General features: G+C 63.6%; 1 protein-coding gene across 1 annotated transcript in view; it reads right to left on the bottom strand.

The window, feature by feature from the left end:
* Positions 1-1,864: 1,864 nt before the first annotated feature.
* CROCC2 (ciliary rootlet coiled-coil, rootletin family member 2) overlaps positions 1,865-27,760 on the bottom strand; it is a 64,420-nt gene continuing 38,524 nt past the window's right edge. Inside the window, exons 19-32 of the mRNA XM_040231964.1 lie at positions 27,345-27,437; positions 24,406-24,549; positions 21,183-21,400; positions 20,121-20,280; positions 19,012-19,164; positions 17,859-18,216; positions 17,508-17,637; positions 16,768-17,175; positions 8,337-8,457; positions 7,788-7,898; positions 7,300-7,560; positions 4,850-5,043; positions 3,902-3,967; positions 1,865-3,565 (exon numbers count right to left, since the gene is read on the bottom strand). Coding sequence (XP_040087898.1) covers positions 3,346-3,565; positions 3,902-3,967; positions 4,850-5,043; positions 7,300-7,560; positions 7,788-7,898; positions 8,337-8,457; positions 16,768-17,175; positions 17,508-17,637; positions 17,859-18,216; positions 19,012-19,164; positions 20,121-20,280; positions 21,183-21,400; positions 24,406-24,549; positions 27,345-27,437 — 2,637 coding nt within the window. The 3' untranslated portion in view covers positions 1,865-3,345. The remainder of the gene's footprint in view (positions 3,566-3,901; positions 3,968-4,849; positions 5,044-7,299; positions 7,561-7,787; positions 7,899-8,336; positions 8,458-16,767; positions 17,176-17,507; positions 17,638-17,858; positions 18,217-19,011; positions 19,165-20,120; positions 20,281-21,182; positions 21,401-24,405; positions 24,550-27,344; positions 27,438-27,760) is intronic.

The raw sequence follows: 27,760 nt of genomic DNA, 5'->3' as shown, positions 1-27,760 counted from the left end.
ACACCAACACACACACACACACCCCAGCGTGCACACACACATGCTGGCACACACACACGTACATGCACACACACGTACGTCAGCACACACATTCACATCCACACACACACGCACTCATGCATCCCAGCACAGACACCCACATACACACACACCCTACACACACACCCCACACACATGTGCACACACACCAGCACACACACACACACCAGCATACATGCACACACACAGGCACACACTCCAGTGCGTGTGTGCACACACACACTGGTGCACACACACACATACACCCACACCCTGGCACATACACACACTCACCCTGGCACACATGGGCATTTCCATGAACCCCTCCCTGGCACCCCGCTGGCTCAGCTGCAGAGTGGGGAGGTGGGGGAAGCCCGGAGGCCAGCAGCACAGAGGTCACGGCCAAGGTCAGAGGAGGGGTGTGGCAGCCTTGCCCTCCTGGGACAGGAAGGTCGCTCCTGAGCCTCACTGGCAAAGGCAGGGAGGGGGCAGGACACGACCCCACGGGGTCGCCGGAGGGCAGAGGGGCCAGAAGACTGGTCCCAGTGGTGGGAGCCCAGGAGGATGTGCTTTTCCATGTGTGGCTTTCAGTGGGAACTGGGCAGCGTCTGCCAGCTGCGCGGTGGGCTCAGAGCCCAGCGGGGAGCCCAGCAGAAGCCTGCTCCTGTTTGTTTCCTCAGGGGGGAGGGCCAGGGGCCCCACCCTGACAGGGCGGCGGCCAGGGTGGTGGCCGTCCAGGCTGACCTTGGACCCCTGCTGGACCTGCCCATCTCCTGCAGGGGGTGCAGGGAGAGCCCTTCTCCCTGCTGCACTCCCTGCTCTGGTTGAGATGCCGGGGACCCTAGCAAAGGCTCACTTCGGGGCTAAGTTTCGGGTTGACCTGGGCGCCTATGGGAGCAGGGTGCACGCCGTGGTGCTCAGCAGACGTGCCCAGGAAGGACTGTTTCTCCAGGCTCGGCGGGAGTGGCTGGCCCAGACAGGGCCTCAACCCGCCTCCCAAGGGAGTCCTCTCGCAGTTTGTGAGATGCCCAGGCCTGGGCCCCCCGGAGAGCTGGTGCGCTTGGTCTGGGTGGGGCCAGCGGCAGGCAGAACCCTGCAAGGCTGTACTTCCCAGGCACAGGCCTGCTGACCCTCCAGGGCCCTCGCCCTGGGCCATGTGCCGTCCCTTTTGGGAGACTTGGAGTTAACAGGAGGCTCCACCACGCTGGGCATTACATTTCAAACAGTCACACACACACAGACTCCACAGGCGCAAAAGAGAAAAAAAAACCTTTTTTCCAGGTGCTAAAAATATTATCAGGAAATACTTTTTAGCAATGTGCTGTTTCAGGTTCCCCTCTGGACTCAAGGGTGCCTTTGTCTTTGCCACAGAAAGTCCACATTTATCAAAACCAAAATCGTTTTATCAAGCAGGCTCATGTTTTGCGACCGGGAAACCTGAGCCTCCCCAACAGGCCTGTGACATTTTAATTTAGGGCCTGAGTGTGTGTGCAATTTAGATGGGGAGCCCCGAGCTGGACTTGGGACACCCCAGGACCCCGTGCCGGCCAAGGTGGGGCGTGTTCCCCCACTGGAACCTGGCCAGGCGGGCTGGTCCCTGCAGGGCGGGGGCAGGGGCTCCAGCAGGGTTGCTAGTGGCAGCAGCTGGCTGGCTGCATCCCCAACTCTCTCTCCTTCTCCCCAGAGCCATGGGGCTTCCACACAGGTGAAACCCCAGGGAGACCCTTACCTGCTCCAAGAACGAGGTCAGCAGGTCACAGAGCCTGGAGGGCAGGTGGGGTCCCACTCCTGGGGAGCCCACCGGGTGTGGTCACGACACTGAGAGGCTGGCTGTGGCAGCTGGTGCATGGAGCAGAGGGGGGCCTGGGTCCCGGGCGCATGGCCATCTGCTCAGGGCACGGTGACCATCAGACTTTCACACAGAAGCTACACGCTCAGCACTGGAGATGTTTAAGAAAACAGTTTACTTCCATCAGAAAAATCCTTTAACCTAAATATACAACTTTATGTTGAACAAGTAAAAATAGTGTCTCCTCCACTGGTTGAACTTTCACTGAAATATGACAAATCCTAGAGGGTCCCAGGCATGTAGGGTCTCCTGGGAGCAGCCAGGCAAGGAGGGTCAGGGAATCATGAGGAGAACGTTGGTCCAAGCACAGGTGGCTTGCAGGTCAGTGCTGGGAGATCTCTCCGACCCCTCCTGCATCTGGCTCTGTTCCTCTTTCATCCGTGGGCGCCTACTGAGCACCTCTTCTGCACCGAGAGCTTCAGTCCAGACATGCAACCCAGAGAGGCCAGGCCCGCAGAGAGGAGAACGTCAACGCCAGCTCATCTCCAGCTGCGCTTGTCTCCTTGCTCTCCGGAGCCACTGCCCCCGGGGTCCCTCCTCCACAGGGAGCGGACTGCTGGGTCCCTGGGCCGCCAGGCCGGGGAGGAAGGGAAGAGGCCCTGAGAGTCACACGCTGTCTCATGGCCTTCCCCTCCCGTCTGTACGATGCTCTCCAGCGGTGGCCTGGGGGGCGGTGTCTCTGGGTTGCTCTTTGCTCTCTAACCGGCCGCTGCAGTGGGTGACCGTCTGGCGTCTACCACCACCAACGCCTCCTTTGCCTGGAGCATCACTGCTAATGGCTCACCACACTCTTCACCGCACTCCGGGAGTTGGTGATGGACAGGGAAGCCTGGCGTGCTGCAGTCCATGGGGTTGCAAAGAGTGGGACACAACTGAGTGACTGAACTGAACTGAACACTCTTCCGCTCTGAGCCTGGGTTGAACTTCAGAATCCTTCGCAACACAGCCACCAGTAATTGGACAGGCTTGACAGGAGGAATGCAGAGTGTTTGGCCACCTCTCTCTAGACACCGCTTTGCACAGTCTACAACATACGGTCACCCCATGACTAAGCTCCATCTGGGAGGGGCTCCGGCAAGACAGCCTGGGGTACAGGCTGGGTCCATGTTGCAGCAGACAGGTGGCTGCTGTCACGCGCTTGGGCCATAGCTCACATGATGGGCGTGGGGGGCTCTGCCAGCTTCAGCCCTCTCAGCCCCCAGGAGCCCGGTGGGCTGCAGCTGGCACCTGTGCTCGAGGAATGTCCTGGGCTGGCTGGAGCCCACAGATGTCAACACGTCACTTAGGAAACCAGAGGCCGTTTGGAGCAGAACCAGATCACCCTGACCCATGTTCATGGGAAAAGAGAGGAAAACGCCGACAGGTGAACCACCCGGCCTAAGATGGCTGCCCTGGTCTCCGTGGCAACCAGGCCTGGATTCCCGCAGGAATTTTCCCAGAGTTTATGGGCTGGGAAATCGGGTGGTTCTCTAACAACTCTAACTTTTACACCCCAGTGCCTCTCGCGGCCAGTGAGTCACGGAGACCGGACTCTGAGTCACTTCCAGCCACCTGCCACCGTGACGGCCCCGCAGTTCCTGGAGACGGAGTCGGGCCGCCTCTGGGCGCAGGGAGGTGGTGGCTGGGCCTTGCAGGACATTATGTTTTTGGCTCCAGTTGGTGGAAATGTTCTCCACGTGTTTCCCTGTGTTTACAGAGCTGAGGGCACGGAATGCAGCCCGCGGTGCGGAAGTCAGCCTGCCGGGACCTGGCCCGGTCAGCACGCCCGCCCGGTGCCAGGTCGGACGCGGGCCACAGGGAGGCCCCGTGCAGCCGGGGGTTGGGGGACGCCTCACAGAGCAGGGCCCAGAGCTCGGTCCTCGCCTGCCAGAGCCCGGGGTCCTGAGGGCTGGGGAGGCTTGGTGGTCAAGGGTCAGAGGGGGCCGCTGACTCCAGGGCGCCCCTTAAGCTCAAGTCCCTGCTGAGCGGCGGTTCTGCTGCCTGCTGGTCGGGGCTGGGGTGGCCTGGCCACCTGGGCTCGGGAGCCGCCTTCACTTCTTGGCCCAGAAGGCCTGGCGGAGGCAGGCTCGCCGCCACTGCACGTCCCGGTCCAGCAGCTGCCTCCGGCCGGCCACCTGGGGATGGGCAGGAGATCAGGAGGGCGGGCGGGCCCCGTGGCTGAGCACCATGGCCAGGAGGACTGGGAGGCCACAGTCCCCAGCTCCCGAGGCGGGTGTGCCTGCGGAGAAGCTCCAGGCACACGGGCAGACGCACCAGCAGCAACGGGGCGTTTGGTCCTACCCGTGAGCAAGGTCACCACCACCGCGTCCTGGGCACTGAGGCGACCACTCGCCCCACTGGTTGGACCCCTTCCGCTCAGCCACAATGAGGACAAAGAGCTCCTCGGCGGGTGAACCGAGCCCATGTGGCCTGGAGGGACACTGCTCAGGGGGACAGGCCTCAGGCTCCTTGTCCGGGAAACGGGGGTTTTCACGAGGCGGCTCCCTGGTGTCTGAGCGCTCAGGGCACACGGGGTAGCCTGACCAGCATGTGTGTGTCTGCGTGCATGTGCACACACAGGCATAAGCGTGCACACGTGTGTGTGTGTCTGCGTATGCATGTGCACACATGTGCATGCGTGTGTGCTTGTATGTGCTTGCATGTGTGCGTGCGTGCATGTGGGGGGGCAGAGTGACACGCTGAAAGTGCTGTTCTGCTTTGTGCCCACCCCGTCACCCCCCACACTGCTGACCTGTCTCCCACTCTGGAGCCACCACGGTGCAGTGTGCCAGGCGCGTCTGGACACTTCACACCCAGCGACCTCCGACTGCAGGACTGTCCCCACCCCTCTTGATGGGGGACGATGGCGGCATGGAGAGGGTGGTGACCTGCCTCTGCCCCTCACTGAGTGTGGGGTGACGGGAGGACACGTAGGGGCCCTGGGGTGGCCTGGAGGAGCTCAGGCTGAGGCCAGGCAGGCACAAGGCCCCCTTCCCTGTGCACCCCTGCCAGCCCAACTGCCCCTCCAGCACCTTCGCCTGCCGCTGCTGGGCCCTCTCTCGGGACACCGGGGCCTGTGTAGCCTGTGGTCGGGCCCCGTGCAGGCGCTTGGTCTCGGCAGCCTGGAGTCGCTGGTGCTGGGCGACCAGCTCCTGGAGCCCCTGGGTGTGGGCCTGCTCCAGCTCCGCCGTCTGGACCTGGGGGAAACCCCAGGCGCATCACTGCCCACCCCAGGCTGGGCTGCGCAGAGGCCCAGGGTGTCAAGGTGGCCCCGCTGCCCTCTGTGGGGGTCCAGGCCACCTCCTGGACCGGCAGGTGGGCTCAGGGTTTTGTACACACATTCGACCTCTGGGCGTTGTCTGGGCTGGAATCCCGCCCACAGGCCTCCAAAATGAGCCTTGCGTCTGTTTTAATGGTGTCCTCCTCTCCACTTGGCTGGACTGGGGGTCCCACAGGCATCACGAGCTGAGGCTTGCCCCTCCCCTACTTGCCAATCCCCTGTCTGGTGACAGAGGGGCTGTCAGTTGGGGAAGGGCAGGCACCCCCAGCACCTGCAGGCCTACCTGACCCTGCGTCTCCCACACTGCCCCTCTTCTGGCCCATGCATTGGCTTACAGATCCTTGACTGTTCCCCCAACTCCCGCAGGGCCATGGAACCCTGAGACCTGAGGGGTCTCCCTGGTGGAGCCCCTCGCTGCCCGGGGCTTTGTCTCCGCACTGTTCTGCACCAGAGAGGTCCAGCCTGTCTGTCCCATGTGTGAGCTCATACTCATCAGACAGACCCAGCTTCTGGGACCCATACCCACCTAGACCCCTCAGCCCCTGAGCCCTCTGTACCCACAGTCTGCCTGCCTGGGGACTGCCCTGCTTGGGCACAGCCCTTCCTGGCCCCAGGCCCACCAGGCCCCACAGAGGGCATGGGAGAGCTGGGGTAGATGCTCGGTCACTGGCCACTGAAGGAACACATGGTCTTTGGGGAAAGGTTTAGGGGCTCCTCTTGCCCCCGTGGGGATGGTCCCTTTGGAGGAAGCAGCTGGCACTTAGGGCGGACCTGGCCTGGCTGTCAGTCACTGGGGCAGGACAGGAACCTGGGCCCCGACCAAGACCCATCTCCACTACCCCGGCTCTGGGCCGGGTGGGGCAGTGGTCAGGGGCCACCTGGCCGGTCCCTGCTTCTGAGCCCCCTAGACCTGCCCCCCTGCCCTCTGGACGGGCCTGGCCTCTGGGGGCCCTGGGACGAGGCAGGCAGGTCTGGAGGGAGAGGGCCAGGGGCCATACTACCGCAGCAAAGGGTCCTTTCTTCTCCAGGGCTGAGGGAAGGCAAGAGTCCCCCTCCACTGTAAAAGGAAGTCCTGTTTCTTTAAAAATCCAGTTACACTCCTGGATGCGCATGTTAAAAAGAGGAGAGAAAAGTGAAATCCAAAATAAATAAACGGCTGCATCCGGGTTTCCCCTCCTGAGACACCAGTAAAGGGTTTATGGGCTTCGGGCCCCTCACAGCTGACCTCCTGGAACTCATTAGCTGCTCCTCCCCTCCCCCCGGGCTCCAGGGCTGCTGCCCGAGGCGGTGCCATCTGGGCCCCCCGGCCCCCCCAGGCCCCCCACCCCGAGTGGCCACGGAGCCCTCGACTTCCCCAGCTCAGCACAGAGTCCTGCTGACCGGGCCCAGCCAGCCAACCCTCCGCTTGGGAGGGCAAGAGGCCTTGTGTGGACAGGCTGGCCGCTGGCTTTCAGTGACCATCCTGATCTGCTGGCCCCTGAGCCTCCATCCCGACCCCAATTCTGTCCCCAGGGTCCTTGCCTCGCACTGCCACCCCACTGGCCCAGCCACTTCCCTCCAGAACGCCCTCTTGTCCCTGAGCCCTCCTCAGCTGGACAGCGTGCCCCAGGAGGTGCCCTGCCGGGGGAGCCTCGCTGTCCCGCCTTGGGGCTTGAGGGTCAGTCTGCTCCGGAGCCCACCCTCCTCGTCATCACCAGCGGGGACACAGGCAGCCACCAGCCCCTGCGGGGACCCCGCTGCCCCGGTTCTGCTGGCGGGCACCCTGTCCTCTCCTGCTGTGTCGGCGGCCTCTGCCTCTCCTCCCGACCTGAGCCGGCCCTCCTCATTCTGTGTTCCTGTCCACACGGCCCCCACCCCATCTTTGTCCTTCCAAGTGCGAGAGCCCCGGGCACGGTCAGCTTCTCACTCATCCCAGCGGCCACGACTATGTGCTGATACGGCCCAGCCTGGCCTCTGTGTGCCTGGGTCCTTCTGCCCTTGGCCCAGGAGACCCAGACAAGCCCCACCCCACCGTGGAACTGGTCTGTGCAGGACCCTGCTGCAGGGCAAGCGACCCCTGACAAGCTCAGGAGTCCACCAGCCCACGCGGCCCCACAGGCAAAGTTCAGGGGTCGAGCCATGTAACCCTGGACCCTGTGCCCCCGTCTGAGAGGCCTTTGCTGGACACCATCACCTGGACCTTCCTGAGGGACAAACCCTCGCTTCTCTGCCCAGGGCCAGCGCAGACCCGGTCATCTGTGCCCACACTTCGGGCACCAGGGCAGCAGGACACCCTCCAGGGGACGCGGGTTCCAGGGGTGGGCGGCCGCGTGCTGGGGCCACCCAGCTCCAGGCAGCACTGGCTCTCGCGGCAGGAACCACGTGGGACAGGAGGTGACTGCCATGACTGGGAGCTTCCCGGGCGGGGGACAGCAAAGGTAGGGCTGCGGTCACACTGCGGAGGGGCGGGGAGGTCCACGGGGGGCCTGCCAGCCCTGGGCTGACGCTGAGCTTGGCGGCAGGGGGACAGGCCCGGGGCAGGCGGAGCCCCCACTCGCAGGTTGCGACAAGCCCGTGCCTCCCCCCACCCAGCCCCTGCGCGCCTCATTCCCTGTCCCCACACCCCCACCTCTCCAGAGACCACCCCCCCCCCCCCGATTCCCGCGGCCTCGCCCGGCGCACCGCGAGCTCCCCCTGCAGGCGGGCCGTCCGGGGCGCGGCGCGGCCGCCCCTCCCGCAGGACGCGCCTCTCCGCGCCGCGCCGCGCGCGCTCCCTGCTGCCGGGCCCAGCGCCTGGACGGAGCGCGGGCGGCGCGTGGACCAGGCGCTCCGGCCTGCGGCTGGGCCCCTGGCCCGGCTCATGACCCTCCCTGAAGGCGCATGTCCACTGTCCACCCGCTGTCCTCGTCGGGGCACCCGCAGTGCAGCAGCCAACCTCAGGCCCCCGACTCCCCGCGCGCCCCTCCCGCCTGGGTTTCCTCCGCTGGGGGCTGGATGCCTGACGCCAGCCCCTAGCGTCTCCCTGGATGTCCCGTTACACACCGAGGGACTAATTCCGAAGGAAGGCCGGACCGTGCCCCCGGGGACCCCTCCCCTGCCTCAGGGGCTCCCGAGTGCCCTCAGGCTTGCGGCCCCTGCGCTCCAGGCGCGCAAGCGGCTCCTCCAGAGGCCCGCCCCACCCCCACGCCCCCCCGCCGGGGCCCTGGCTGCGCCCCCAGCTCCCATCCAGGCCCAGCCGCAGCGTCTGGCAGCTCCTGGGGGAGGCAGACTCAGGCGGTCCTGGGGGCACAGCCCAGGTGTGCTCCAGAGGACTCGGCGCCGGGCGTCTGCCTGGATCACGTGCAGGGCCGGCCTGTAAAGAAGCAAGACCGGTCGAGTATAGAGGGCACCCCTCACAGTTTTAGAAGCAGGCCTTGTTGGCCTGGTGTGGGCAAAGGCACCTCCCCACTGTGGTCAGAGCGGCCTTGGAAGACAATCCTGTCGTCCCTGCCTCGCTCCCAGCCCTTGGAATAAAGACCCTGATAGTCCTCGGAAGCTCGCACGGCCTGTGGGGCTCGGCCCCATGCCCACCACCTGCGGCCTGCTTCCTCTGGGCTGGCTGCAGTGCTCCCGGGATGCTGGGGCTTCCTCCTCAGCCCGAGCCTGTTGCTGCCCACTGCCTTCCTAGCCTGACAGCCCAGGGCCACGCCCCGCTCGGAGCCTCGGTGAGAGGCGAAGGCGCCCTGTGCCTGGGGCTGGAGCCTGCACAGTGGGCCCGGGCCTCTGGGAATGCATGTTGTCCTATTGTGGGCGGCTGAGTGGGATGGCAGAGGTGAGGGGCGAGGGAGGCGAACTAGGGTCCCCGAGATTGTCCTCAGGGAGCCTGCGGTGGCTTGGGCTAGGAGGGGGCGGCAAACGGACTTTTGAGCAGAGGGAAGAGGAGACACAGGCCCGGGAGGCTCGGCGAGCTGGCGCAGCTCGGGAGGGACGGGGGGCCCTTGTGCAGGGTGCTCCAGAGGCCGGAGAATCAGGCCCCAAAGGATCCCCTGGACGGAACCAGGGTGCTGGTGGTCTCTGTGTGTGAGGCGGCGGGGTTGGGGCGCTGAGGTCTGGGGACAGGAGGCGGGCAGCCCTTCCAGAAACCTGGCTGGGGGAGGGGAGACGGGACAGCGGTGAGGGGAGGGGTGTGGGTTGTGGGGGGCACAGAGCCAGAGAGGGGACCTGAAGGCAGGGACCCCGATGACCCATCAGGCTCAGCCCTCGGGTTACAGGCTCAGGCAGCACACTCGAGGTTCACGAGGAGCAGGGTGACTAAGGGGCTCTCACAGCCTTTCCCGGTCAGTTTTCACTGAATGCAGGAGGAGGACGGGCTAGGGGAGGGCAGGGCTGTGACTGGGGTCCTGTCCCAGGCTGAGTGAGGAGGGGGCAGGCGGAGTGACCCTGCATTGGTTTTTGGGGTTCTGACTATTTAGGACTTTAACTAAAGGAAGGAGTGCAACGCTTGTACCTAAAATTGAAGTTTCAGCCTTCTTTGTAATTTTGGAAATGACAGTTTTCTGTTTGTATACATTTTCCAGTGGAAAAGCAGAAGTTTCCCTCAAATATGGCTTAACCATTTCACAGGCTTTTAAGGAGGCCCAGGTGTTCCTGTGGGGCATTGCGCTACTCCTGTGCTGACGCGGCTTGTACGGGATTCTGTAACTGGAATGATTGCCGCAGTAATGGCATGGGCGCCCTTCATGAACATCACCCTGTGCCCCCCGAGTCGGTCTTCTCCTTGGGTGGCTTTGGTTCTGAGCCCTGATCCTGAGACAGGTGGGGGCTGGCCGAGCCAGCGTCACCAGCCCACAGCGCTCAGAGTGGGGTGCAGCTGCAGGTGGGCCCGCCGCCCAGCCCTCCTGCCCAGGCTTGACGGTCTGCTCCGGCAGCTCCTGGGTTTGAGGAAGGGGCTGGGGCTCATTGTGTGCCCTTGGACCAGCGCCCAGCCTGGGTTTCCCTTCTGTGAACAGGTGTGATGAGATCTCATGGGGTTCCTGCCGGGACCAAGAGAAGATGGGAGAACTGTGGCGATCCCCCTCGTATGAGGGCTGCCGGAACATGGGGGTCACAGAGGCGGAAATGCCTCAGGCACCAGCACTGCAGGCGGGGGTGCCACTCATCACCCAGCCTGTTGCACAGGAGCAGAGCCTGCTGCTACTCCCAGCCCATCCCTCTGAGCTCTTGGACTTAGGGCCTCAACCTTCTCATCCACTGGTGACTTGGACCGGTCTCTTCATCAGTTGGCCAGTGGCCGGTGTGGGTGGGCATGGGCGGGAGTACAGCCGCCTGGTCCTGCCTTCTGGGAGCCCGGAGCCCTCTGGCCAGTCCTGGGACAGAACCGTCACTGGGACGTGCTCGTGTGTAATGGGCAGAGCCCTTCTGTTTACACAGTGGGCCTCAGCAGCCCCAACAGGAGGCCAGCTCTGCGGTGGGTTCCTGGCAGCTGGAAGCTTCCGGACTCTGCCCTGCTCGCCTCTTCGCCTGCCCTCACGCCAACCTCTGCCACTTTCACCACACGACTGTTACAGTCAGTTTTCTGATTCTCTTTCAAAATCCCTTGGAAAATCTCAAACTCCTCTTCTCTGTAAACTGCTATCTATCGACTTGTCCAGTTTCCCTCCAGATGTACCACAAACAAGTAGAGAAACTGAACCAAGAAACAACAACCAAAATCAGCAACCAAGACGGCAGGTGCGCACGCAAAGGGCCGCCTGCAAGAGGGCAAAGGGCCGCCTGCAAGAGGGGCAAAGGGCCGCCTGCAAGAGGCGCGAAGGGCCGCCTGCAAGAGGGCAGGTGCGCGAGCAAAGGGCCGCCTGCAAGCCGGCCGAAAGCTCTGATCGCCCAGAACCGCTGGCTCCCAGTAAGACAAGTGACAGAAAGAGACACAAGCTTTGATTATTCTTCCATTAATAAATGACCTTTGAATGAAAGAAGAAATAAAGACAGAAACTCCTAGAAAACTGGTTAAAAAAAAGGGAGGGGGGAAGAATTCATATTGAAAAGCATGATGAAGGAAAGTGTGTAATATTGAAAAATTTACTATTGAAAGAATAAGCCTAAACATAAATACGTCACTTATATAATCAGAGAGATCAGAAATGTTACCACAACAAAAAGGATATTATTAGGGATAAAAATGGAAACGAATGAACTAGACAAAAAGGAGAAAAGAGATAAAAGTTAATTCTTTGAAAAGGCCAGTAAAACAGATGAACTGTTGGCAAGTTAAAGAGAAACAGAAATCTCTTAACATAACTACCAGTCCATCCTAAAGGAGATCAACTCTGAATATTCATTGGAAAGACTGATGCTGAAGTTAAAGCTCCAGTACTTTGGCCACCTGATGCGAAGAGCTGACTCATTTGAAAAGACCCTGATGCTGGGAAAGATTGAAGGTGGGAGGAGAAGGGGACGACAGAGGATGAGATGGTTGGATGGCATCACCAACGCAATGGACATGGGTTTGAGCAAGCTCTGGGAGATGGTGATGGACAGGGAGGCCTGTCGTGCTGCAGGCCATGGGTTCGCAAAGAGTCAGACACGACTGAGTGAATGAGCACCGACAACACCACATGTAAATAATGGTTAAATAGGAGAGTGGCTCCCTGGTGCTGCGTAAAAAACACGAGATGAGTGATTTCCAGACGTCAAAAACTGACTCCAGAAGAGATGGAAAACGGAAACAGACCAATGGGGGAAAAGTTGGGAGAGGGAATTCAAATGGTTATTTAAGATGACAGGCACGGCAGGGAGCTTGCAGGTGAGTTCAATGCAACCTTTCAAGAAAGCTTAGCTCTCAGGCTGTTTAGACTCTTGCGGGTGATAGAAAAAGATGGGAAGCTCATCAGTTCATTTTATGAAAATAGAATACATGTAACACATTAAAGAACTTGGGTAAGTATGGCACCCTGAAGGAACACAGACATTCTTGATCAAACATTAGGAATCCACTCCAGCCACAGCGTGGGCCAGCGCCTCCGGCCCGGGAGGCCGAGCAGCTCCCCGCTTTGCTTCTAGAACCTGGATGGAAGCCTGATTCAGGCCCTGGAGGCGAGCTCTCTGTGGAAGAACGGAGGGTGTGGAGGGCGTGTGGCAAGCTGGTGGACGTGGCATGCCTGGGTGCCAGGAGGCCGCAGTTAGCCCTCTGAGCCATTGAGGCCGTGACCTGGCTCTGGGCCGAGGACAGCCTCGGGTGGCCTCTCCCAGTGGGCGGGCGCCAGGACCCCCGCCGCGCCTCCCACTGGCTGGGCCACCAGCGGCCTACGGGCCCCCCGGGGGCCTGTGTTCGCGCGTGTCCTAACCTCAGGGCTCGGGTCTGTGCTGTTGATCTATTGAATTCCCAGGGTAGCCCTGGAAACGGCGGGGAGCGGGGGGTGGTTTGTTCTCAAACAAGAATCTTACTGTTTGCATAGCACAGCCTACCATTTAATTAGAAAAATATGTTTTTAATTAACTTTCTCTTGACAAACACATTGGCTTATGTGAAACAGGGGAGAGACCCAGTCCGTGAAAGTGAAAGATGTTGTAAACGGCAGGCCTTGCTCTAGCTCATGCTGGCAGCCTGGCCACCTGGCCTGGACGTGCTGTGCGCAGCGGGGTGTGTGGCCATGAGTCCTGAGTGCCCGGGAAACCTTGCAGCTCAGGTTCCCTGGGAGCCGGGCGCCGGGGGCCTCTGCTGACTTAGGGGCGCCTGAAACCCCTCCCCGGCACCCACCGAAATGGCCAGCGGGTCACAGAAACTGGGAAATCTCCCTCAGAGCTGGAGACAGGGACTTTAAGGGTTCCCGAACAATGGAGAACAGATGAAGCCAACTGGCCTAAAAATAGGAGAATCGATAATTGCCAGGATTCTTAGAAAAATTGGACATAATTTGGATAGATTTTAGCACACACGCTCTGCTAAACACTTGGCCAAGCAGAAACATGAATGTGGGCAGAGAGATGTAAACAACACCCCGAAGATGCTGTCAGCACCCAAGGGGGGCCCACGTAGGACCCCCCATGTGGAAACCCACGTGGGGACCCATGTAGGAACCCCTTGTAGGGACCTCAGAAGTCAGGCTGAAGGGGTGCAGGGGGTGCGGGTTGGCCTCCAGGGACCAAGGTCATAGGGGCTGAGTCACCAGGAAGGGCCCCAGCTGTGCTCCGAGGTCAGGCCTCACTTTCCGTAATCCTGGAACAGAAAAGTTCTGGGGGACTCAGCAACGCCTCTGGTGCCGCTCCCCCACAACTGCTCATATCTCCCGACATCTCCCCACAGCTCCCCACATCTCCCCACATCTGCACACATGTCCCCACGACTCTCTACCCTCCCCATGGCCCCTATATCTCCCCACATCTCCCCATGGTCCCCCATGGTGGTCTCATGTCTCCCCACGGCCCCCGTGGATCCCCTTGGAATCTGGCTCTCTGCCTTTCCTTTGAGCCTGAAATGTCTGGGCAGAGACACATGAAGCCCCTGATGGGTTCCTCTGTGCCCCAGCTTGGAACAAGCCCAGACCCCCTTCTTGAAAGAAGGAAGAAGAATTAGCGAGTGGGCTGCTGTCAACTATGGTTCAGGAGAGCAGCCAGTTCCCAGAGTTCGATCTGAGGGTCTTGAATTGAAAAGTGAGGAATGTGAATCTTGTCAGAAAACGGTAACTGACTTTCTCAAGGTGAGACCAGAGCTGCAGCCAGAGAGTGAACCATCCTCAGTGAAAACATGAGGGCTTCCCCAGGGCCGTGGGGAGGCAGGGAGAGCAGCCAGGGCGGCTGAGCTATCTCAGACCCTGAGTCCCCACGCACGGTGGGAGCTGTGACAGGAAGGTGAAGTTCAAGGTCAGCAAGGAGGGCGGGGCCCAGAGCGGAGGGCAGGCTACAGCAGGTTTCGGTGGGAAGCGCTCAGAGCAGAGCAGGCTCTGTAAGCCCAGAGGCACAGGTGTGCACCCTCTGCAGCTGGGAGGCCCGGGGTCCAGCCAAGGGGTCCAGCCAAGGGGTCCCTGACCTCAGGAGATGCGCATTCTCTTGGCTTAACTCTGAACAGCAGGGAAAGTGCTTCAGTTACAGTGCCGCCCTGCCCCGGAGGCGACCAGGAAGGGGAGGAGCTGTGATGCCACGTGCAGACGCTGGAGGGAAGCGGGGGAGGGGGGGGGCACACACAGCCCCCCAGTAAAAGGACAGAAAGGGGGCGTTACAGCACTGAGTGTCCTGTCAGTGAGGGAAGGAAAGCAGCGTGCAGTCAGCGCACAGCTTTAATTTCTTCAAGGGGCGGGAACACGGGCACACCTGACCTGCCTCCCGAGAAACTGCAGGCAGAGAAGCAACAGTCAGAACTGGACATGAACAACAGACGGGTTCCAAATCGGGGAAGGAGCACGTCAGGGCTGTACACTGTCACCCTGCTTGTTTAACTGATGCAGAGTACATCATGAGAAACACTGGGTTGGAAGAAGCACAAGCTGGAATCAAGATTGCCTGGATAAACATCAATAACCTCAGATATGCAGATGACACAACACTTATTGCAGAAATTGAGGAAGAACTAAAGAGCCGCTTGATGAAAGTGAAAGGGGAGAGTGAAAAACTTGCCTTAAAATTTAATATTCAAAAAATGAAGATTGTGGCATCTGGTCCCATCAGTTCATGGCAAATAGACGGGAAACAATGGAAACAGTGAGAGACTTTATTTTGGGCTCCAAAATCACTGCAGATGGTGACTGCAGCCATAAAATTAAAAGATGCTTGTTCCTTGGAAGAAAAGCTATGACCAAACTAGAGAGCATATTAAAAAGCAGACATTGCTTTGCCAACAAAGGTCTATCTAGTCAAAGCTATGGTTTTTCCAGTGGTCATGTACGGGTGTGAGAATTGGACTATAAAGAAAGCTGAGTGCTGAAGAACCAATGCTTTAGAACTGTGGTATTGGAGAAGACTCTTGAGAGTCCCTTGGACTGCAAGGAGATCAAACCAGTCCATCCTAAAGGAAATCAGTCCTGAGTGTTCATTGGAAGGACTGATGCTGAAGCTGAAACTCCAGTACTTTGGCCACTTCATGCGAAGAGTTGACTCATTGGAAAAGACCCTGATGCTGGGAGGGATTGGGGGCAGGAGGAGAAGGGGACAACAGAGGATGAGATCGTTGGATGGCATCACAGATTCGACGGACATGAGTCTGAGTGAACTCTGGGAGTTGATGATGGACAGGGAGGCCTGGCGTGCTGCAGTCCACGGGGTGGCAAAGAGTCAGACACGACTGAGCGACTGAGCTGAACTGAAGGGAGGCTGACGAAGTAATGGCCAAATACACACAGAGTCAAGTGCAGAGTCCAGGGTCGGGGTGGTGGGGTGGGGCGGCACTGCCAGCACTGAGCAGGGTAGATTCAAGGCAAATAGTGCGGGGCAGGGCACAGGAGCTTCCAGTTCACGTTAGACAGAGTGCGTCACAGAAACCAGAAATTAAAGACTGAGAAATAAGAGGAGACACCGCCTCCCAGTAATTGTAGTGGGAAAAGTCAACACGTGATTCTTAGCTCTGATAAACTCAGGAGACAGAATGGGGATGCAGTACGTGAAAGGTGCATTTGTGAAGTTAATTTAATAGAGACATTTCGAAACCTGTAACTTGCAAACAGGAAACTGCTTCTAAATGTGCATGGAACAGACACATGTGAACATACATGTGAAACGGAACACAGCCTGGGCCCCTCCCCTGCTCTCTCAGCCCCTCCGCCAGTGCCTGGGCACCTCATGAGCTCCCAGCCAGGACCTGGTCCCACGGTGGGTGAACCTGGCCCCTGACCCCATGCCCTCGGGGGTGCCTAGGCTGGCCCGGTGTCACACCTCCCTGCCCTGAAAGCACAGATCTGGGCGGTTGCGGTCTGTCCTGCCCCTGCCCCTTGCTTGCTGTGCCGTGGGGGCCAACTTTCTCCCTGCTCAGGACTCAGTTTCCCCAGTCTGTAAAGTAAGGGCTGGACCACCTCAAAGATGTTCTGCCCAGGTCAACCCTGAGGAGTCTGCTCCGCGGGGCCCAGCATGCCTGGGGGCCGTCTGCTTCAGCCAGCTCAGCGGCCTCTGACCACGGGCAGCTGAAACCTCTCCTTCCGCAGCAGCCCTCTCGGTCTCACCATCCCCCCACTGCCCTGGGGTGTGGGTGCTCCCCGCCGGCAGCCTCCAGCTCTCGTGGCCCGCCGCATGTGCTGGGCGCCCTGCCTGCAGAGCCCGCCGGGCCTGTGCACTGCTCAGCTTGCCCTCTACCTGGTGCCAGCCTCGGGGGCAAGCGGGACCACTCGCCTGGCTCCCAGGTTCGGGGGGCACCTGCACGGCCCCAGAGACCGAGGCCCCATGGGTCTAGGTGGCCGACACCCAGCTGGTGGAGAGGCCTCCGTCTGATCGTCCCCTGCTCTACTTGTCCTGCCTGGAAGCTCAAGGTCTCTAAAGGAGGTGACCTTTTCCCCCCCAGCCTTCTCTCCTTCTGGCTTTGCCCCTGGAAGCCTCTCCCTCGGACGCTGTGCCAGGCCCCGGCCTGCCTCCTGAGTAGACGCAGTGTGGAGGGGGTACAGAGATGAGGTGGGGTGACCAGCAGGGCAGCGGCCCTCTCTCTGAAGGGGTGACGCAGGGCAGGGACCTAGCGGGGAAAGGGCCACGTGACCGCAGACGAGCTGGGCACCGTGGCGGGGAGGCCCTGGAGGTCTCTGGACTAGACTCTCCTGTGATGCGGCAGCGCAGCTGAGAAAGACCGTTGGCTGCCAAGTGCAGAATGCCCTCGGTGGGTGTGTGCTCTGAGGGCTGGCCCCGGGGCCCAAGCCTGGCATTTCCCAGGATGACCCGCGCCATGGCGCCCGGGGCAGGGCGGGGGCAGGAGGTCCCCTTCTCCGACACAGCCAGCGCCCTCTGCAGCTGCTCCATGAGGCTGAGGGCCCAGGTGGGCTCGCTCTTGGCTTCGCCCCGCCGGGCGCTCAGGACCCCCGTCTGGGAGTGCCAGACGTCCTGGGGGAGGACCGAGGTTGGGGGCAGCCCGTGGGTGGATGGACAGTCCATGTGCCTGGCTGGTGGCTGGCGGTGGGGCAGCTCAGGGCTGCTCGGGGCAGGGCTCACAGGGGTCCTCAGGGCAGCAGGGTGGGGGCTTGGTCCCCAGAGTGCAGGTCACTGGAGCACTCTGGGGTGACCTGGCCAGCCCCTGGGATGGGTCCTCGGAGGATGGGCCCTGCTGCTGGCCGAGCACAGAGGCAGCCAGACAAGGGGGAAGCTGGGCTTCCAGTGGCTCGAGTGTTTAGTGGTGTTTCTCCCACTGGGTCCCGCCAGGGTCTCAGCAGAGCCAGGGGGTACAGACAGAAGGCCCGAAGCCCGAGTGAGAGGCTCCCCCCCGCCCCCCACCCCCCCCCCGCGTGTCCTAGCCGCTCCCCTTACCCCTCCCGCTGGGCATCCCTCAGCTTCCACGTCAGGTCCCTCTGGGCGTCCCTCATGGAGGCCCGGGCCCCTCTGCCCTGTGGTCTCCAGGGCCGGGCGAGGGCCACCGGAGCGGCGAGCGGGACCGGCCCTCTGAGCCTGAGGACAGAGGGGACCGCTGGGCCCTGGTGGGGGCGCAGTGGGGCTCGCTGGGGTGTGCTGGGGGCGTGGGGAGGGGTGGACACAGACGCACAGGCGCCCCGCCCCCTCATGCTGCTGGCCCCACTCTCGGGGAGCGAGGGAGCGGGGGAGAGCCCCGAGGGGGCTGGGGCGCCCCCGGTGGGTGACGGGGTGGGCGCGGAGGGCACTGACCTCTGGTGGGGGGGCCGGCCAGCTCAGGAGAGGCCATGGGGCTCCGTCCGTGGAGCCCCACGCCAGGGTGGAGCGTGGACCACAGCTGGCCCCGCCGGCCCTCTGCCTCCCGCCGGGCACCCTCGGCCCTGGCCAGCTCCTGTTCGAGGCCATGGGCCCAGTGGCAGGCCCCGTCCAGGCGAACCTGGAAGCTGTCGGCCGTGCCGTCTGCCTGCTGCAGCCTCTGGGCGACGCTGCGCAGCTCGGCCCAGAGGGCCCGCTCGGACCCCCGGCTCTCACAGAGCTGCCGCTCCAGGTGCTTCTCCCGGGTCTTGGCCCAGGCCTCCACCTCTGCCAGCATCCGCCGCAGCCTCCGGACCTGTGGGACAAGTGTGGGGGCTCCAGACCCTCCAAGACTCCCCAGGCATCTCGGCCTCACCCCCTCCTAGGGGTGTCACAGCTGGGGGACCCTGGACTTGCCTCCCAACGCATGTCTGGCAGCGGGGACCCCTGAGCCCAGGTGGGGAGAGCACCCCAGGACCACCGAGCAGGTCCCGGCAGGCAGCAGAGAGCCTGGCTGGCAGCCACACGACCCTCGCCAGAGAGGGCAACGGCCAAAGGCCGCCCGCCCCAGAGCCTGTGTGGGGCCAGCCCCAGGCCAGCCTGCCACAGCTCACCCGCTGTCTTCCTGAGTCCAGGGCCCCCGCCATGGGCTTCCAAAGGGGTAAACGGGACCAGCGGAATGCCGTCCTGTCAGCACACGCAGGCCAGAGGCCAGGCCACCCCTCCTCCCGCTCACTTCACTCCCGCCCCCCAGACCCCTGCCCCCGACCAGGACCTGTCCCCACGGGTCTCCCGCTGGGCCACCGCCCTCTTCCTCCTCTGGATGGTGCAGCCCCAGGGCGGACGGGCCCTCCCCGACCCAACCGCGCCTCCGCAGCATCCGCCCTACCCCTCCCGATGGGGACACCCTGTCTGCTGCCGCCGACCCTGCCCACAGCCTGACCTGTGCTCCAGCCTCCAGGGCGCCCCTCTGCAGTTGAGTGAGGGGCCTCTGAATACTCGTGAGCAAATGGGGAATAAATGCAGCCACCCCCACCCCTCGGGAGGTGCCCAGGCCCCCGCGCACGATCCCGCTCCGGCCATACGGAAGCCCCGGGGGCTGGGCGCCCACCTCCCTCTGCGAGTCCTCGCGGGCGGCCTCCGCCTCAGCCACCAGTGTCTGCAGCGCCAGGGCCTCCTGCCGGCTTGGCTCCTGGGCGCCCCGGGTCTGCAGCCGCACCAGCTCCCGGCTCTTTCTCTGGTTCTCTACCTCCAGCGTCGTCACCTGGACGTGGAGGGGCCGCTGTGCCGGGGCCGCCTGGGCCCCTGTGCCAGAAGGGGCTGGGGTAGTTGGCGAGCTGTGCTGACCCCTGCCCCTGTTCACACGTTCTGGGGAGAGGCTCCCCTCTCAGGCAGCAGACGGAATGCGCTGGGGTGAGTCATGCCCCACTCAGGGCTGTGGTCTGTTCTGCGCCCCTGGGAGAGCAGGCCCTAGGAGCTGACCAGTTTAGCCACTCCCCAGCCTCTGCTGGGGCCTCCCGTCTTGGGGCTGGAACCCTGAGGAGCCCAGAGATGTGGATGCTGCCTGGTGTACAGGCCACGTGAGCAAGGAGTGTGCTCGTGCCTGTCCCTACAGTGGGCGTTTCACCAACCGCCGTGTCTGTAGAAAGCTGAAAAAAGTGTGTGCGTGCACTTGGCAGCCCTCCCACACAAGGGGGGCTCTAGGATCCCCTGGGGTGAGCTTGAGACCAAGGTGGTCGTGTCAGTGGCCGCGGCCTCAGAAGCCAAGGCTGGTGAATGAAGTGGTGCCCCTCTGTTCACCCTGAGCTCGGAGGCGGCATGATGGGAGTAGCCCAGGCCACCTGGGGGTGTGGGCACCACCTGGCTGAACCCCCACAGCCAGCGTCAGGCACCGGGTACGGGGAAGGTGCGTCGGGAGAACCCCACCGTCTGTCCCCCCGCCCCGTGTGGCCGGATCTCCTCAGTGTGGTCCTTGCAGAGCAGAGCCGTGCTGACCCCGGCTGGATTCCTGGCTCCCAGGCTCCATGGGTGTCAGGGAGATGGTTATAAGCCAGGGAGCTTGGGGCATGCCCTTGTGTCTCGCTGGCAGGCCCAACCTGGGCCCTGTGGGTGTGAGCAGGGCACTGCAGCTGCGGCTCCCAGCCTGGAGACAGTGCCCTGGGGGCCTGGAGGCGGGGATGGGGCTGCTCCTGGGGCGGGGGCCCAGGGCGGCACCCTCACCTGTCTGCGTAGCTCCTGGAGCTGCCGCTGGGTGTCCACGGCCACCCGTTCCGCCTCCCGCAGGCCGGCCCACAGCTCACCAGCCTGCTTCTGGGCCGCTGCCCAGGCCTCCTCCAGGACCAGGACCTTCTGCTCCCTCTCCTCCGTGGAGCGCTTGAAGCTGAGTGGAGGGGTGCGGGCGGGCTCAGGCTGGGGAGCACGGGGGGCTCCGGCACCCCCGGGGACCATCATGGAGACCAGCAGGCCACCATCTCCCTACCTGCGATCCTAGCCTCCCGAAGCCCAGCCTCTGAGGGCATGCGCTGTCTGGGTCAGACTCGGCGATGGCCAGGGCGCTCGCCATGGCCATGTCTCAGCCCCTCCCTGGGTCTCAGACCCCCCTCAGGTCTCAGGTCTCAGCTCCCCCCACCCAGGTCTCATCCCCCCAGGTCTCAGCTCCCTTCTCTGACCTCAGTTCTCCTTCCCCGGGTCTCAGCTTCTCTTCTCCCCAGGTCTCAGCCTCCCTCTCCAGGTTACACCCTCTCCCCATGTCTCACTCCCTGTCTCCGGGTGTCACCCCCATCCCCAGGTTACACCCCCTCCCCAGGTCTCAGCCTCCCTCTCCAGGTTACACCCTCTCCCCAGGTCTCACTCCCTGTCCCCGGGTTTGGCCCCCCCTCCCCTGGTCTCAGCCACCCCCCTCCCCAAGTCTCAGCCCCCTCTCCATTGCCCCTCTGAGGCTCCCTGTGAAGGCCACAGCACTCGCAGGCCGGGCGTCCTGCCCCTGGGAGGCCTCCTTCGCTCCCCAGCCCTTGGCCGTCTCCTTCCTGGCTGCTCAGGGCCTGTCTCGCCTACTGGACGGGACTTCTCGAGGATGCAGACGGGCCCGGGATGTCCCAGCCTCCCCATCCCAGGCCTGCACTGCGGACTGTCTGGGTGGGCGGCTGGCACCGCAGGCCTGCCTGGTGGGCCCTCTGCACAATTGTCGGGCCCCACCCTATAGGATACCCTGTGTCCCACCGCCCTGCCCCTGGGGCCTAACCAGGCTGAGCTGGCGGGAGCTGCTCCTGGGCGCCACCCTACCTGGCCTTCTCCTGCTCAGCCCGGCGGAGGGCGGCCCGCAGCTCGGTGTTGGAATCCCGCAGTGCGTCCTTCTCATGGGCCGTGTCGGCCAGCACCCTGCGGGCGTCCCGAGCCTCCCTTTGCAGGCCCTCCTGGGTCTCCTCGCTGCCCTGCAGCTCCTGGCGCAGCGCGGCCAGTGCCTCACGGGCCTCGTCCAGCTGCGCCCGCAGCGTCTCGGCCTGAGGGGGAGCGGGTGGCTCTAGGGGCGGTGGAGGGCCACGGGCCGGGCTCTGGCCTCAGCAGTGTCCCCGGCCTCGGGCCCTCCAGCCTTGAAGAAGCAGGAGGCCTGGCCTTGCCCAGCCCACTGAAGCTGCAGGGCAGCTCCTGGGGGCCCATCCCAGACCCCAGCAGGGAACACCCCGGCCCCTTCTGATCCTGGAGCGCCACTAGGCGCCCTCCCCGCACGCCTGGGACGTGGTCACTGGCCAGCAGGGCCTGTGAGGGGCATAGCTCTGCCCACCATCTGCATTGTCCCCACCTGCTGTCCCTCAGGCCCACTCTTGTCCTTCAGTGAGGATGTGGGGCCCTGGCCTGCCCGCCTCGGTGTGGACAGACGCCTCATGCCCCAGACTCCGGAACCCTGCCCCCTGTCTGTGGCCTCAGCTCCCACCTGGTGAAGGGGAAGTGGAGAGACGGGGCGTGGACGGACGGGACCCTGGAGAGACGGGGCCGTGGAGAGATGGGACCCTGGAGAGATGGCGGACTGGGAGGCGTGGGGAGTGGAGGGACAGTTCAGGGGAGGGGTGCGGCGTGGGCAGGGCCGTCTCCAGGCAGCCTCCTTGATGGCTCTCCGGCTGCAGCAGAGCTGCCGGGGCCAGGCTGTGGCTGTCGCAGGAGCAGGGGTCGGGGCCCACCCCGGCATGGAGGGCCTCAGACCCCAGGGCAGGCTGTGGAGCAAGTGGGGGCCTCAGGCTGCTCTGGGCCTCCATGTGCCGAGCAAGATGGGAGACGGGGCGGGTGTGTCCTCGTTCCCTGCCAGACCTGTGCTGGCCCCGGAGAAGGGCACTCGCCACGCCGGAACTGGGCTCTGTATCACCCCACAACTGGGGCCTCCTCACCCACAGCTTCCAGGCAGGGCCTGGGAAGTCAGTGGTTTTGTGAGTCTGAGAGCTCAGCTGAACTGCAGGTGGGGATCAGTGGTCCAAACTGCCCTGGGACACAGGTTGCCTGCAGACCCTGGGCTCAGCCCCTGCTGGGGGGCTCTGGAGGGGAGTGCAGACCCCGGGAAGGGGCAGACCATCCTGGATGCAGGGACTATGGGGTGGGGGCTCGCCGAGGCTTGGCCAGGACCTTGGGTCTCCCTCTGACCAGGGAGCCCTGGAGAAGGCATGTCCCCCGATCCCTGCAGGCAGAGATGGAGGAAGCCTGCAGGGGAGCCACACAAACTGAGTGGTGTCCGGCGCTGGCCTGCTAGAAGCGAGCCCCACTCTGTGGTTGCTGCAGTGGGGCTCTCGCCGGGTCTCTGGCCCGCTGGCTCCCGCGTCCGCCCACAGTTCTTGTTGTTCTGTTTTTGGGAAGGGCCGCTCTCCACTCCCCTCCCGCCCCCCACATGTGGGAGCCACAACCGTGAGCAGCGTTTTCCGCCAGCTCAGCAGAAATCCACCCTGAAGGTCAGGGACCAGCGAGAGGGCCTATCCATCATAAAAAGCTGTTTTCATTTCCCAGGGCTGAGGAGATGAAAACAAGCAAAACAAATGCGGGGGACCCCCCTCCCCCCACCTCATGAGAACAACCATCCCTTTTACAGGAATTTTACAGCCAAATCGCTTAATGTGATTATAATAATTATTTCTTTACTAGAAATTGTATAAACAGCCTCTTTTGAAATCTCCTGCAGGGAGGTGACCCGAGGGCTCTGCATGGAGGCGGGAAAGCAGGGGAGAGGCTGTGCGGGCCCCGGGCCTGCGTGTGAGCACACGTGCATGTGTGCACGTAGCATGTGCAAGCATGTGGCGTGTGCATCCACACACATCTATGTGCAGACATGCGTGCTTGTGTTCACCCACACGTGTGATGCATGTGCGCATGAGTGTGCATGGAGCCGTGTGTGCCGCCCATATGTGTTTGCATGTGTGAGTGTGTGTATGTGCACTCACTGTGTCCCTCTGCATTGGAGTGTGGTCTCTACATGCATGGAGGTGTATGCACTGCATATGAGCTGTGTGGTGGGTGCATGCACGCACACACACAGACACGCATGCACGCACACACACATGCACGCACACCCACACATTCGTGCAGACACACGTGCACACACGCACACATGTGTGGACCTCAAGCAGGGCTGCCCGAGGCCTGGATGTCCCTCCAGTTTAAAGGCTGTGAAACGCTATCGTTTCCATGGTGACTCTGGGCCAGCCTGGCGCCTGGGAGGGCTCTCCGGGCTCCCTCTCTCTGCCATTGTTCCCCTTGCCCCCTTACCCACTTCAGCCTCCCCATCACCCCAGCCCCTTCCTGGGGCCCCTCTCCTTTCTGGGGGCGGCGATCGAGGAACCCAAACTTCCCACGAGGCCGTGCTCTGCCCCTTTACCCCCAGCACAGATGTGCCCAGCCTCCCCGCTCCTCCCCCCGTTGCCCCCCGTGTTAAAGCCTCCCTCTGCTTCCCCGTGTGGTCGCTGACCAGGCCTGACTTCGAAATCTGTTGAAAAGAGACCTTTCTCTTTGGGGCCAAAGTAAACATGCTGTCATGTTAAATCACGCTCTCTTCCTCTGGCGGCCCCACTCGGGGTGCCGGCGGCGGGCCCAGCCCCTCTCCTCGCTCGCTGCGCCCCTGCCAGCCTTGGCACCCGGCCCGGGAGTGCATGAGGTCGCGGGCCCCGCGGCCCCTCCCCACCCCGTGCCCTCCTGCCCTCCCCCCTCCAGGCGTCCCCGGGCCTGTCAGAGCCCCTTCGACAACACCTCCCTGATCTGCCTGCTGAGCCCGCTCACCCGCCCGCTCGCCTGCCTGGGGCCTCTCCTGGCCGGGCCCCTCCAGGACACCTCACCCGGCTCCTGGAGCCTGTAGCTGGCCTCAGGGCCTTGGTGGGGTGGCACACGGCTGCCCCAAAGCACACCTCTAGCCCCGACCCCAGGGCCGTGTCCGGGGTGGGCAGCGCCCCTCGCCCAGGGTCTCTCCACTGCTGGTTGGACGTGGCCCCTGGCTGGGGTCCTTGGTGCCCGTGGGAGCCCCCGTGCTGCCCCTCACCTCTCTCCCTGCGCTGCTCCGCTGGGCCGCCAGCTCCCGGAGCGTCTCGCGCAGGGCCCTGGCCTCCGTCTGGTGGGCAGAGATGGCGTCCTCAAACTGGGCCTGCAGGGCCTTCAGCTCTGCGGCCACGGCACTGACGGTGGCCTGGGGGGGGGGCACAGCAAGCGGTGGGGGGTCAAGGGGCCGCCCCAGGTGGGGGCAGCGGGCAGTCCGCTTGGGCCCCTGCACACCGTCCTGGGCCAGCTGGACGGCTCACTCAGGCGCCGCGAGGCAGGCTTGCCGCTCTGGCTGACCCGGTGCTGGGTCCTGAGGGGTCACAGCGGTGAAGGGCGCGGGGGCGCAGGGGATGGGCAGAGGCCCCATGTGGATCCCACGGAAGAGCCGACCGCTCCCGAACTTCCAAGCAGGCCGTGGCATGGGGGACGCCCAGCGTCTACCCGGCTCTCAGTGCGTAAGCACCCGTGACATGCCTGGGAAGGGTTTGGGGGGTTCAGCAGGGTTGTCCTGGTTCAGACCCCGTGGCCAGGCCCCGAGCTTGGACACCCTTTGGGAAGGGCCTGGCTTGGCCTGACTGTTCTCCTGGGGTCCCAGCCTGAGGTGCTCCCTCTGCTGAGCAAGAGCGTCCCGCTGCTTGAAGCCCCTACTGTCATGCTTGGGGCGCCGCCTGCTCGCCCTGAGCCCAGGCCCAGCCCAGCCTCCCCCGCCTGGGGCCCTGCTGCCGCCACCACTGGGGCTCGGGGGGGTGACCCCCAGGACCCCTGGGTCTGCAGGCCGCTCGGCGGGGGGCGCTCCATCAGGCCGTGCCCCCGCTCTCGGGCAAGGAGCCCTGCCAGTGCCGCCTGCACCCCCAGCTGCCCCTCTGCAGTGAGAAGTGCACCTGGGACGGTCAGGCCTGGCTGTGCCCCCAGGGTGGCCCCAGGGAGGCTGCAGCGGGCGCTCGGTGCTGCCCGGTGGGGAGGGGTGGCCCCTGCGATGCTGGGCCGCAGGGCATGGCCGGGAGCCCCTCCACGCGGGGGCCTGCTCACAGGTCACCAAAACTGGTGTTCTCTGGCTGCCTCTTCTTCCCACCCTTCCCCTCCAGTGGATTTTAATTTCCAGGCCGAGGTGGCGAAAGAACCTTTTATGAGCTCCCAGAAGAGTTGGGTTGGCAGGCGCCCCCACCCCAGTCAGCTCGAGGGAAGGCTCCCGGGGAACCCTGATAGCCGGGCTTCAGCTCCTGGGTCTTGGGGGTCTTTTCTGGCCCCCTGACCACAGGGTGGGCCGAAGGAGCAGCTGGGCAGAAGTTGGGGAAACAAGCCCCCAACCCCAGGGAGCTTCTACAGCCCTCCCAGCTGTGCCCACGGAAGGGCCATCTGGCTTCAGGAGTGGGACCGAGCAGGGCGGGGTCTCCCGGGAGAGACGCTCTTGGGCAAGACTTTCCCGGGTGCCAGGAGCTGCTCTGCTCAGTGACCCGGGAATCTGGGTCCCACGTCAGGCAGCAGGGGGTGAAGAAACACCCTGGCAGCCAACTCTTGATTGCAACACTCCTCCTCCCAGCCCAGCGCCCCTCTCCCCTCCACCCAGCAGGCCCCCTGCATGCACACCTCCCAGCCCAGCGCCCCTCCCTGGCTCAGCGCCCCTCCCCCTCCCAGCATCCCTCCCCCACCCAATGCCCCCGCCCAGTGCCCCTCCCCCCACAGTCCGGTAGGTTGGAGAGAACTGCACGGCCTCCCCAGGTTCTGTCTTCCGGGCTGCCAGCCCTGGGTCAGGAGGCATGTCCGCTCTGCCTCTTGTGGGAAGGTCCCGAGCACAGCCCTGCTCATGGGGTTAGCTCTGGGCTTGACCCTGCAGCCCACGGGCCATCCACTCACTCATTTCCCGATTCGTTGAGTCGTGCACCAACAGAGGAGCATCCAACCCTGCGCCCCTGGGGCTGGGGACGCACTGGACGCCAGTGGGGAAGGCAGGTGGCCAGCCCGGGAGGACAGAGGCAGGAGGCAGAGGGGACAGGGTGCTGGCCCGGCTGCACCAAGTGAGTGCCTTGAGGGGAGTGTGACCAGCCCTGACCCTTGCAGGGGTTCTGTCCCGGACCCCTGCCCTGAGCCATCATCCCCGCCCCTCCTTTCTGCTCCCTGCCAGCCCCCTGGGGTCCTGCCTGACCACACCAGCTGCCCTGAGCCCTTCCCCGGGTCCTGCCACCCCGCTCTGACCCCTCCTCCAGAGCAGCCCTGGTGTCTGCGGCACCCACACTTCATAAATGGGCCCGTGGGCTGGGGGCATAGGGCCCAGGGCATAGGGCCCTGCCCCACCCTGAGACATGGACTCCTGAGGAGGACTTGGGGCCCCAGGTGGCCAGCTGGCTGCCCGCAGTGGCCTCCTGCCCTGTGGGCCTCCGTCCGCTGGCCCAGGCGGGCGGCTGCCTGCTGGGGTCTCCTGGCCCCTTGGATGCCCCCTCCCGCCCTGCTCAGAATTCTCTGCTGGGTCTTTCCCGGGCAGCCTCTGCCTCAGGTCCAACGCGGCCTCCCCGGCTGCGCTTCTCCTCTGGGAGGGGACTCTCCAGAGAGTCAGCCGAGGCCTCTGAGCCTCTGGCAGCCCGGTGCCTCAGCATGGCAGTGGGGCTGGCGGCACAGACCTGGGCTCTGTCCCCCCTCTTGCTGGTGTCAGGCCCTCCCCTCCGCGGCTTCTGCAAGGGCGTGGGGCCTGCCCGTCCTCCCGCCCCGTCCACCCTGTGCTCCCCACCCCATCCCGCTCCATCGCCTTTTTGTCCCATGGAGACACTGTCCTCCCCAGCAGGAAGCCTGAGTCATCTGGGGGAAACTGAGGTTCAGGTGGCTGGGGTGGGGTGGAGGGGAGACCCCCCCGGGACCAGGCAGGGAGCGGGTGCCTCTGGGGTCCGCTGCACCCGCTGAGCCATGTGGGCGGCCAGGCCAGGCGTCCGGCTCTGGCCCGAGGGGGCTCACCTCAGCTCGCTCCTGCTGGCCCTGGGCCTCCCGCCGCACCAGCTGCAGCTCCCTCCGCAGCCGGCTCAGCTCCGCATCTCGTAGAAGCAGGGCCTGCGTGACGGGGTGGGGCGCTCCTGAGCAGGCTGGGGGCTCTGACGGGGGGATCAGCGGGGTGCTGGGAGCCGTGGTCCCAACACCAGGACAGTGGGCTCTAGGAGCAGGGGGCCCCTCGGAGGCGGGTGAGTCCCGAGGGGCGGGTCCCGCCTGCGCCCCCCTCGTCCTCGCCCAGGGTGCCCCATCGGGACCCCTGAGAGTCCTGTCACAGTGTGATAACCCACATGTAGGTGTTTACTTATCTGTTCCAGACACTCAACAGTGTGCACTTCAGGATGGCACGGGAGGGCAGCCTGGAGGTGTGTGTGTATAAGCGTGGG

This window comes from Oryx dammah, unplaced genomic scaffold, assembly GCF_014754425.2.
Source record: "Oryx dammah isolate SB20612 unplaced genomic scaffold, SCBI_Odam_1.1 HiC_scaffold_28, whole genome shotgun sequence".
Taxonomy (NCBI): domain Eukaryota; kingdom Metazoa; phylum Chordata; class Mammalia; order Artiodactyla; family Bovidae; genus Oryx; species Oryx dammah.
Note: the sequence above shows the minus strand (reverse complement) of the source record. Positions and strands in the feature narration are given on the sequence as shown.